General features: G+C 39.1%; 1 protein-coding gene across 2 annotated transcripts in view; it reads left to right on the top strand.

The window, feature by feature from the left end:
* Arid4a (AT-rich interaction domain 4A) overlaps positions 1 to 12,522 on the top strand; it is a 66,757-nt gene that overhangs the window by 5,627 nt on the left and 48,608 nt on the right. For both annotated transcript variants that reach the window (XM_075947516.1, XM_075947517.1), the window contains exons 4-5: positions 209 to 274; positions 1,529 to 1,619. In XM_075947516.1, the coding sequence (XP_075803631.1) occupies positions 209 to 274; positions 1,529 to 1,619 (157 nt within the window). The remainder of the gene's footprint in view (positions 1 to 208; positions 275 to 1,528; positions 1,620 to 12,522) is intronic.

Below are 12,522 nucleotides of genomic sequence, written 5' to 3'. Positions count from 1 at the left end.
TGACACTTGCTGACTACCAGGGGGATAGTAATGAAAGAGGGCTCCAGCCCTCAAGGAGCTCACAGCTAATGAGAAAGAAAATAAACATAAATACAAGACACTGTAATAACTGTTACGCCAGAGGTAACCACAGGGTATTAAGGAGGCATCTGCAGTGCTACTACAGAGGCATTGTTTAAAAAGTAACTGCGATTGTTTTGTTTTCCAGGTGTTGTTGAAACAGGATAACACAACACAGTTGGTGCAAGATGACCAAGTAAAGGGTCCCTTAAGAGTACGTATGTTGAATAGTTCAGAATCAGAAATAATGAACAACAGGCAAATGCCATAGTTTATTAAACTTTCCGTTTGTACATACACTTATGTTTTTATATAAATGTTTAATCAGAAAGCGAAATACAAACGATATAATAGTGTAAATTATGATACTACAATGATTGTATCTTTTAAGACCATCAGACATAGCTGGATAACTTATTTATTTAATTTGTTTTTGTTTTGTTTTTAGTATGGTCTCATAGCCCAGGCTGTCCTAACACTCTGTAGCACAGACCTCTGCCTCCTGAGTGTTGAGATTGCAGATGTATAACACTGTGCTTGGCTGACAGAGCAATTTCATACATATGTTAGGATATGCTTTCGCTTACCTTTTGGTTTGAAATCATGGAGTGATTACAAACATACATATGCATATATAGTTTGTTTGTTTTGAGACAGGGTCTCATTGTGTAGCCCTGCTTAGCCTGGTACTCAGTCTGTGGGACAGACTGGACTTGAACTCACAGAGATATCTACCTGTGGGGCTGTGCTGCATGCTCAGCTTGAATATATTCCTTTGTGTTTTTTTGTTTTGTTTTGTTTTTTTCATTGTTGCAATATTTAAGACGATGCCTGTGACATGCCATATATCATAAACCTTTCTTTTGATTTACCAGATAAAATATGCTTGTTTTATTATTCAATTTAATGAATGGCTATATGTGTTTTCCATCCATTTCTGACTGTTTATGTAGTGAACCTTTGTTATGTCAAAGGACCACTTTTGTTAATAACCTGAAATACAGAGGTCTGGAAGCTGAAAGAAGGTTAACTGGTCCGTTCCCCCCCCTTCTCTCTAACTGAACCCTTTATCTAAAAGGTTTCTAGATATAAGTGTTGAATTCCATACTCAATATTTTGGTGAAAGAAAATAAAGTATTTTTCTTGTCTTATGATTTGACATTTGTTATAGTTAAGCTTATTGAAGATTATCCAATAGGATAAACTCTGAAATAAGATTTTTAGTTAGGATTTGAATCCTAGGTTCTGCAAATTATCTTTTTAATTTGTAAAATACAAGCATCAAGTCTCTTACTTACGCCAAAGAATTTGGCTCAGATTACATAATAAAGATATGAGTATCCTAACTGTTAATTCTCTTTTATTCTAGCTTATGCGCTTATCAAAAGTTTTTTACTCATGTAGTTGGTGGGAATGGTTTGATCTGTGTGTTTAAATCTTGTAAGAAAATTTGGGTTTCCTGTTTTAGGTCGGAGCTATTGTTGAAACAAGGACATCTGATGGATCCTTCCAGGAAGCTATTATCAGCAAGTTGACAGATGCTAGTTGGTATACTGTGGGTAAGTAGTAACTTTTCACATGGCGTTCACTGGAGGCGTGCATACCTCTTCCTTATACATACACTGATGTGTGTGTTGGCAGAGATCGTGCGTGCTTTCCTGTGAACTTACTGCATATAGCTAGCTAAAATTGTAGTGATGTTCATCTGGGGACACTTAGATAGCTTGGGCATTTATACTTTTTATCTAAGAGTACTTCTGTTGTGGCCTACTTGAACATTATGCCTTCCAGAAAGTCTGATGTTTTTCATTCCATGAGACAGTATTATAGTGTTATTTCTGTAATTGTGGTCAGGACTGAACAGAAGTCACTGCCACTTGTCACACTGAAGGTGATGTAGGTGTTAGAGCAGAATGTGAAGGTGTAACGAGGTCTGCTAGACAGTCATGCCTAGTGCTCATAGCCTCGTGTTTGATCTGTACAGTGGATCCTCCTACTGTTAATGTGAGTTCATTTATCTGTGTGTGAACTGTTGTTGGCTTTACAAAACGTTAGTGAGGGATGATGAGGAGACTAGATGGCTAAGAGCACAGGCTGCTCTTCCAGAGGTCCCAAGTTTAATTCCCAGCACCCGCATGGCAGCTTACAGTTGTCTTTGGGTCTGATGCCCTCTTCTGAGGTGCAGGTGTACATGCAAACAAAGCACAGAGAAAATACATTAAAATAAGTTAATGAGCCAGGAGTGGTGGCTAATGGCCAGTGTTCAGAAGCTGGGCCAGATGGGTTTTTGTGATTGAAAGGCCAGCCTGGTCTACATAGTGAGTTTCAGTCCAGGCAAGGCTCCATAGTGAGACCCTATGAGTATGATGGTTCATTCCTGTAATCCTAGCACTCAAGAGGCAAGAAGATCTGGATTTGGAGGCAGTCCTTGGATACATACTGAGTTGGAAACCAACCTGGGGTACATGAGACCCTGTCTCAAAACAGAACTAAAATCTTTCAGTGAGAAGCAACAGGTGTCACAAGACCATGTAAACGAAAACTTAGAAGTTACCTTGAAGTACTGAGGCTTACTGAGTGGACTAGCTAGTGGTGTTTCTAGCCTCTCAGTGCTCTGGGAGTAAGCACGTAGGTGGACTATACCCAAGATGTTTACACCAACACCCATAACCTTGCTGGTTCTTAAATTTCTAGCTTGGTGTAGTATTATAGTGTTATAGTTTCCTTACCTAGTTAGATAAATATTTTTAATTTACTCTTTCCAAGTACTTTTTTCAAAGGTTTTAATTCTTCTTTGGCTTACCAAACATGGTGGTTCATGTACTGTAATTCTCAAGATGTTTTTCATTGCACTGAGTTGTTAGTATTAATAGATTTTTGTTTTGTTTAGGTTTGGTTATTGGTTTTTCGAGACAGGGTTTCTTTGTAGCTATGGAGCCTGTCTTGAAACTCACTTTGTAGCCGAGGTTGGCCTTGACCTCACAGAGATGCGCCTGTCTCTGCCTCTTGAGTGGTAGGATTAAATGCTTGCGTCACCACCACCCAGCGTTATTGATAGTTTTTAAGGATTTAAAAACTGCAGTTCCTACTGACTGTGAGAGATGAAGTTGATAGATCTGTGCTATCGTAAACAAGGCACTAATGGAGGCTAAAGGATTAGTAGATGCAGAGTTAGTACGAGATTATATGATAAGTACTTAGATCCTGATCAGTCCCCTGTGGCGCTCATTGTCAAGCCTTACCTATGCTCTGCGGAATCAATTCCTGCACATTTTCACATTTCCTGCTTTTGCATTCCAGCATAACCATTGAATTATGAGTCTGTCTTCCTCTACTTGAATAGCATTTTGTCATTTCTAGAGAAGTCAGTAGTGAACATTATTCACTGTGCTCTTCTGTGCTGGATAATTACTCCAAGCACTTAAAGCCAGCTTGCATATGGATGAGATACCAAAGCCCATCTAAGTGTATGTAAGAGTCAACTGGTTCTTATCTAAAAAATATAAAATGAGGACCTCCAGACCTAAGTTCAGCAAGTCTAGGGATAGCAATGCCAGCTTTCGTTTTATTAACACGCTGGATGATTCTACTGCACATAGTACATGTATGGAAAACATGCTATATGGGCTAGTGAGATGGCTCAGTGCGCAGAAGTGGTCCACACAGGGAAGCCTGACAGCTGAATTGGAATGATTGTCAGAACTTCTTAGGTAGTGCAAGAAAACTAACCCTTCAAAATATTCTCTCTTCCCCTGCTTGTGCTGTGGCTATATATACACACACATACACCCCACTAATAAATAAATTTTATAGGGCTGAGAGAATGACCTACTGCTCTACCAAAGGACCTGAGTTCAGTTCCCAGCACCCTTGTTGGGCAGCTCACAACTGGCTGTAACTAGCTGTAGGGATATTGAGTGCCTCTGGTCTCCATGGGTGACTGCACTCACATGCACACACCCCTCCCACACACAGATAAATAATAAAAATATATGTTTAATAAAGTAAGTCTTACAAAGAAGTGTGGGAGGAAGGAAAAAAGAAAGAGAAAGGCAGACTATATAAGCAGAAACACTTATTTTGGGGAAAAATGAAAAATCATTGGGAGGACCTGAATCCCAGTTCAGTGATAGAGTACTGATCTACAAGGCCATGGCTTTGAGACTCTACTATAAGAACAGAGCAAAAATTATTAACTTATATGCATAAATGAGATTGCTCTGTCAGTGTTTAAGGTTTTGAAAGTCAGTATCCACTTAAGTGCACTCAAAGTACCACCCCACTGTAAATAAGGCCTTAAAGGGATGTGGCAGGGACCTATAAGAGGACAATGAGGAAATTACAATTATAAAAGATGGCTAAATAAGTGTGTGAGCTCTCACAGGTCATAAACTTGTGTGTGTCAGAGGGTATTCAAAGGAGCATTTTCTACCTATTGAGTTTTATTGTTTTTTTCCTCAGATTTTCTTTATTTAAATTTCCAAAAAAAATATTTTAGTAGCTTAGAAAACTGTGTGACTCACTTTAGAAGGCCTGTGACCTTCTTTGACCTCCAGAGATCTGAAGTTACACAGAACCATTGAGAGTGAAGCAGAAGATCACACCTGGCCTTCTGTTGTGATCAGATAAGGGGTTAGGGTCAGTCATGCTATGAGGTTACCATCTTAATCAATGATAGTAGATCTGTAATGTGATATAGGTAATTCTCTTTTGTCATAGCTGAATAACAGGTTTGGATGAGATTATGGGGCTGGATGTGGCTCAGTGGAGAGCAATTGCTTATCAAGGCCCTGAGTTTGATCTCCAGTATTACCTCTCTGCTAGGTGGATTCTTTTTTTTTTTTTTTTTTTTTTTTTTTTGGTTTTTCGAGACAGGGTTTCTCTGTGGTTTTGGAGCCTGTCCTGGAACTAGCTCTTGTAGACCAGGCTGGTCTCGAACTCATAGAGATCCAGGTGGATTCTTTATATGAGGAGTTTTGTTGTTGTAATTTTGTTTTTGGTTTTAGTTTTTTGGGTGTTTTTAGTCTTAATAGCACCGTGTTTTCTTTCCTTTCCTTTTCCATTTTTTTTTTTTTTTCGAGACAGGGTTTCTTTTTTGGATAGTCCTGATGGTAGTGGAACTCACTCTGTAGACCAGGCTGGCCTCGAACTCACAGAGATCCTCTGCCTCTGCATTCTGAGTGCTGGGATTAAAGTCATGCACCACCACCACCTTGTTTTCTAATATTGAACTGTATGTAGTCTCAGCTCATCTGTCGATTCTCAGACTGGAGAAATGGCTCAGAGTTTAAGAGCACTGACTGCTCTTCCAGAGGACCCAAGTTCAAGTCCCAGCAACCACATGGTGGCTCTAGAACCATCTAGAATGAGATTTGATCCCTCTTGTAGTATGCAGGTAGAACACTGTATACTAAATAAATAAACAAATCTAAAATAAGACAAAACAAAACCAGAGTCTCATTGTGTAGTCCAGGCTGGCCTAAAACTCAAAATCCTGGTGTTTTGTTTGTTTCTGGGTTGGAAATATTTCTCACCAGCTGTGATGGCTGTGATGGCTCATGTGTAGTACATGGGAAGCTGAAGTGGGATGCTCTCTTCTTCCCCTCCGATAGTTTCCTTCCACAGTCCACCACCTTCTCTTTCTGCCTTCCCTTAAGCTCCCCTCTTCCCCTCTCGTCGATCTCTTTATAGTTTCATCACACATACACATGCACATTATATATATTTGGAGTCTAGGTTTCGTCCTTATATAAGAGAAAAAATACAGTATTTGTCTTTCTGGCATATTTCCTGTAACATAATCACTTCTAGTTCCACCTATTTAACCTATAGATTTCATTATTTCAATTTTCTTTATGATTATGTGAAATCCTGTTGTCCGTGTACCACATTTAAGTACACCTAGGCTGTCTAATTTCCTGGCTTAAGTGACTGTTCCGAAGTGAGGATGGACGTGCCAAGTGTCTGCCTGGTGTGTTGGCCTAAGTCCCTCCAGGTCCAGGAGTGACACAGCTGGATCACTGGGTAGTTCCGTTTCAGTTTCTCTGACTTCCATAGTGGCTGAACGAGTTTGTTCTCTCCACCCTCATTCTCCTCCCAGTTTCTAAAGGTTCTTCTTTCCCTGTGTGCTTGCCAGAATTTGTTAGTTTGTTTAAGATGACAGCCATTCTGACTGGGCTGAGATAGAGTCTCATAGCAGATTTAATCCACATTTCCCTGATGGCTGAGGGTACTGAATACTTTCCCAACTATTTCTTGGCTGTTTGTAGTTTTTTTCAGAACATGCTACTCAGTTCAGTAGCTCATTTATTGAATGGATGATTTGGCTTTTGCTTTTGTTTAATTTTTGCAGTTTTTTATATATTGTAGATATTAATCCCCTGTCTGGTATATAGTTGGAAAGACTTTCTTTCTTTACTAGGCTCTGTCTTCACAGTATGATACTATTCTTGGCTGTGTAGAAGCTTAACTTTATGTAAACCATCCTGATAGTTCTTGGGATTATTTCTTGTCCTGTACCTGTAAATTGAAGTGTCTGGTCTGTATCTTCCTCTAGTACTTTCCAACTTTCCAGGCTTATATTGATTTATTTGTACAGTGAAAGATGAGCCAATTTTTATTCTTTGATGTAGAGATAGTTTTTTGAGTATCATTTTTTAAAGCGGGCGTCTTTTTTCCAAGGTTTATTTTTGACACGCTTGTCAAAAATTCAATGTCTAACCCTGTCTCGAAAAACCAAAAAAAAAAAAAAAATTCAATGTCTACATGTGGCAATATTTTTGGGTCCTCTGTTCTCTTTCTTTCATTTACATGTCTTTTTTTTTTTTCTAATGTGCTGTTTTTGTTACTGTGTGTGGCTCTGGAGTATTGTCTGGTATCAGATACTGTGATACCTCCAGTGTTGTTCTTTTTGTTTAAGATTGTTTTGGGTATTTGAGGTCTTTTGTGCTTCAATATCAATTTTAGGATTCTTTTTATGGTTCTGTGATGAATGCTACAATAGTTTTTTTTAATTATTTTTATTTTATATACATTGGTGTTTTGTCTACATAAGTGTCTGTGTGAGGGTGTCAGATCTTGGAGTTACAGTTGTGAACTGCCCTGTGGGTGCTGAGAATTGAACCCAGGTCCTCTGGAAGAACAGTCAGTACTCTTAACCACTTAGCCATCTCTCTGGCCCTGAATATTACTGTAATTTTCGTGGTGATTGCGTTGAGTTTAAAGTTACTTTGAACAATACAGGCGTGTTTACAACATTCTGCCAATCCATGAGCGTGAGAGGTCTCCACACCTTCTAGTTCCCTCCAGTGTCTTCTGTCACTGTTCTGACACTTTCATTGTAGAGGTCCCTCACCTCTTTGTTTAGGTTTATTCTTTGTGTTATATGCTGTTTTTATCAGATGTTCATTATTGATCTGTAGAAAAGCTAATGATTTCTGTGCACTGATTTCGTATCTAGCTGCAATGCTGAAGGAATTCATCAGGTCTAAGAGTTCTTTTAAATGACAAGTCTGAAGCGATTTGGAGAACAAGCTTCAAGACATTACTAACTTCAGTTTGTTTATTCGTTTATTTATTTGGAATGTGTTCCAGCCGTGTGCGCACACATATGTCACAGTGGACATGTGGAAGTCAAAGGACTTCTTTTGGGACTTGGTTCTTTCTTACTGTGTGGATCTCAGTAATCCCACTCACGTCAGCTTGGTGACAGTTGCTTTAAATCTCTGAGCTTGCCTACCCTTCATTGCCTGCCTGATCTACTAAATTACAGTAGTTGAGATAATTTGTCTGATGTGAACACAGACACGTAGAGCCAATAGAACAGAGCAGAGAGCTCAGAAATAAACCCAGGTATTTGTGCAATAATCGTATTTGGAAAAAGAACCATGAACATAACAATGTCTTCAGTAAATGTTTTGTGAATATATCCATGAAGAATGGAACTAGACATCACATCATACCACATATGAAGAGCAACAGATTTGAAGTTAAGATCTGCCTGCTATTACACCATCACTCAGTAAGTCCTTGTGAGAATCTGAAGTGGCACTAGCTGAGCTCAGACTTGCTACTGTGATGGAAAGTTGATGAATCCAGCACCTCAGCAGACATTTTTCAGAGTAAAAATACAGCAAATACAACTGTGCTCTAAACCAGCAGTTGTCATCCTATGGGGCCCAACTCCAAAAGACCATCAGAAGACACAGATATTTACATTACGATTCCCACAGTAGCACAGTTACAGTTATGAAGTAGCAGGGAAAGTAATGTTGTGGTTGCGGCCACCACAACATGAGGAACTGTATTAAAGTGTCGTATTATTAGGAAGGCTAAGAATCCCTGCTCTAGATAATGTCAGTCAGTTAATGATGGAATACATTTTAAAAATTTGTATTTTGATATATGTGTGTATTTGTGAGTTTATATGCATCTTGTGCATGCAGGCGCCCATAGAGGCTAGGAAAGAGTATCAGATCCCCTGGAAACTGGAGTTGTCCCATTGTGAATTACTCCGTAAATGCTGGGTCCCCTGTAAGAATAGCTAATGCCTCTTACCTGCGGAGCCATCTCCAGCCTCCGGTCTCTGTGGATGTTTATTATTTCTTCATGTGTCAGTTTAACCTGAGACAAGCCTTTCAGAAACTCTTCTAAGTTTTCACAGGGGATGACCCTGCTTTGTATGTTATTGTCCCTGAACACCTCCAGTGGAACCAGATACAGAGTTAAAAGACAATGCTATTGGTGATCCTAGTTTTGTGTTAGCCTAGACTAATGCATGTTTGAATCTGAGCTTTTAGCAGAAAAGTTTTAAGAGAAACATGAACTTATAGAATAGAATAAATACAGAAAAGAAGAAAGTAATTTTGTATAGTTGTACAAAGAGGTTTGTGTTTTAAACTGAGTATTATTATATGACACAAAAGATGCCAGGCATGGTGGTACACGCCTTTAATCTCAGCATTTGGGAGGCAGAGGCAGATCCCTTTAACTTTCAGGCTAGCCTGATCTGCATAGTAATTGCTAGACCCCTCATTAAAACAAGTGAAAAGAATAGCTTGATAAATAATCTAATGTTTATTATTGCAGAACAAAATACCGTAAAGTGAGTATAGCCCAATTATGCTGTATTTATGAAGTCTGTGGTGTGCAGTGGTATTCCCGCCAATCATACTCATTCAGCTAAAGCAACTTTCATTCTGTATGCTTCTTTTGCAGTAGGTGGTCACCATTTAAAGCTTACGTAGGTGGGTATTTTGCCTGTATGTCTGTGTACCACATGTGCCCGATGTCCAAGGAGGTCAGAAGAGGGTGTCAGATCCCCTGGGATTGGAGTTAAGGTTGTAAGCCCATGTAGGTACTGGAACTTAAACCCTAATCCTTTGGAAAAGCAGCCAGTGCTCTTAGACACTAAGCCGTCTTTCCAATCTTCCATTTTATCTTTTGTACTGTGTGTTTGCTGTTCCTGTTGTGTGTTTAAATTTAAAGATACTTATGATTATGTTATTGAGGCCTGCAATTTTAGCACAGTAGTGTGCTTGGCGTGTAGCCTGAGGGCAGTGACACATACTCCTAGGTGTGGCAACGGCATCCTCTGGGATGGTGATGATCTCACAGTGCTGCTGTCATTCTGCCATGTCTTTCTCGGGATACGCTCCCATGCCTAGCTGGTGTATGACTGCATATTGATCATTAGGGAAATTAGAGCCATCATGAGGTATCATCACATACTTGTTAGAATAGCTGTTACCACAAAGGTAAGAATGTGGAGCAAAGGGAGCCTTTCCTTACTGTTGGGAAGAGTATAATTAGTAAAATCCCTGTGGAAAATAGTATAGAGGTTCCTCAAAAAGCTAAAACTTGAACTTTTCTTTTTTAAGACAAGGTCTCCCTGTGTAACCCAGGCTAGCTCTAACTCACAGTCCTTCTGTCTCAGCCTTCTGAGTACTTGGGACTATATGCATGTGCAAACGACAACACTTGATTACAAAATAACCTTCTATCCATCCAGAAATCCCATTTCTGTATCCGTATCTAAAGAAATATGAAGCCAGTGCATCAAAGGCCTTTTGTATTCTATGTTTACTGTGGCCCCCCCACCCTCCCAGTGGAGGGATGGAGTTAACCTAGGTATCCATCAGTGGGTGACTAGGTAGGATGTGATCTGTTGCCATGGAATACTGATCAGTTTTAGTAAGGTTGGAAAGTATTCCACTTGGCAACTGTAGACGAACCTGGGGACATCGTGCTAACAGAAATAAACTCAACAGAAAATCAAATACTACACCATCTCCTTTGTATGTAGAATCTGGAAAGGTCAAACTCAGAAAAAGCAGAATGAAGGGACCAGGACAGGAAGGGTTGAGGTAGGCTGAGGGTTGGGGGTGTTAGTCAAATGATGCAGATTTCAGTTAAGCAGAATTGGGTGGTGTGATGTGTGATCCTGGCATTCAAGGCAAAGGTGGGGGTGGGATTTTTTTAAGTCAGGCAAGTGTGGGCTACATGGCAAGGGGCAAGTAAAACAAACGGGCTGAGGAGGGGAATAAATCAAAGAGGTGTTGGCTAGTTAATAACAGTGCACTGAGATGGATTTTAAATGTTCTCACCACAAAAATATGTGAGCTAATGTGTGTGCTAACATGTTAACTTGTACACATGTATTTAAAACATGTTGTGTACTATAAATGTTTATAGTTTGATATGTTAGCTAATCAAATAAAAGTAAATGATATTTAAAGGAAATTGGTTTCCCCTAAAGTAGATATATTTAAAGTTTTCATTTTGTAAAATATTTTGTTCTATCCTAACTACTGTATACATCTATACCAATAATTTTGCTTTTCTGAATTTTTGACTTCTTCCTTCCTTCCTTGTAACAAGCTTAGGAGCAATAGCCTCATGTGGAATGGGCCACCTAGGGCTGTGCACATTCATTTTACTCTTATTCCTGTGTCTTTGGGCCTTTTAATTACATTGTGGCTCATTACTTAACCTTCTGATTCTTAATTTACCTATAAAGAGAAGATAGTGATTCGTAGCATCCAGATGCTGTTTTGTGGATGAAGATGTGGTTGAAGTTTAGTAAATGATGGTCAATTTTAATATCTTTGGGTAGATGACCGACTTTAGATATTTTATTTTCTTACAGTATCAATCAGTTTTATGATAACAGGGAGACGGGTCTTCTATACTTAGTAGTATAATATATTGTATTACTGTTGATTATTTATTTCCTTGAATTCTAGAAGATTGGTACTAGGTCTTATGTATTTGTTTGTGTTTGTATCATTTTGTCTATTTAGAATGATTAATATTGTCTTGAGTCCCTTTTTTGCCATTTTTCTTTAAATAAGCTTCTGTATTTATATAGTAATCAGATTTAATAATTTGGGGCTGTTCAACGAATAATAAAATGCTCAATGAATTATACAAATGATGTTTTTAGCAGGTATCAACTGTTTCAGAACATGATTAAATCTTTGTAGTTTTTACTTGCTATGCTATCTTGTAAGTCTGAACTACAAAACAATTCCTTAGAGAGAACATCTTATTTAATTATTATTGTTTGAGACATTGTTGCTGTGTAGCCCAGGCTGGCCTGGACATCAGCTTCCCAAGTGCTGGGATTACTCAGACGAGGCTTTCCTGTCTCTGTGGTAGCTGGAGTGTCTTTCGTGGTTTTGATGAAGGAGATGTCAGGATTAGTAAATCCATTGTGTTGTGCTCTCCATGGTTTTCAGAAAAAGTGCAAAATTCACTAAAAGTGTAAAAAGGACTTGAGTGTAAAATACATTTGTATGGGGCTGGAGAGATGGCTCAGAGGTTAAGAGCGTTGCCTGCTCTTCCAAAGGTCCTGAGTTCAATTCCCAGCAACCACATGGTGGCTCACAACCATCTGTAATGGAGTCTTCTGGCTTGCAGGCATACACACAAACAGAATATTGTATACATAATAAATAATAAAATATTTAAAAAAAATACATTTGTATGGTTTGAATTAAGTCTGGGTTTCCTTATGTAGCTCTGACTGCCCTGAAACTTACTGTATAGACTAGACTTATCTCATGTTCACAGCCTGCTTTTACCTCATTTAATTCAGCAAATTAGAATCTTAAACTGTTTCTCTTTGTTTACTAGAAGGTTCTTGTGTAAGATGAAACAGTCCCCTTCCAAGAAATCTGTTTTGGGGCTGGAGAGATGCCTCTGTGGTTAAGAGCACTGGCTGTTCTTTCAGAGGACCAAAGTTTGAGTCCCAGCACTCATGGCTGCTCAGCTGTTTGTCAGCCTAGTCTGGTGGTTTCCATAGTTACCAGGCATAAATACAGTGCACAGACATATACATGCAGGCAAAACACCTATACACCACAGTTGTGGTGTCTGGCAAACGCCTTTAATCCCAGCTCTAGGAGAGGCAGAGAAAGATGGATCTCTGTGAGTTCGAGGCCAATCTCATCTATAGTGCTA

This window comes from Microtus pennsylvanicus, chromosome 14 (assembly GCF_037038515.1).
Source record: "Microtus pennsylvanicus isolate mMicPen1 chromosome 14, mMicPen1.hap1, whole genome shotgun sequence".
Classification (NCBI taxonomy): domain Eukaryota; kingdom Metazoa; phylum Chordata; class Mammalia; order Rodentia; family Cricetidae; genus Microtus; species Microtus pennsylvanicus.
Note: the sequence above shows the minus strand (reverse complement) of the source record. Positions and strands in the feature narration are given on the sequence as shown.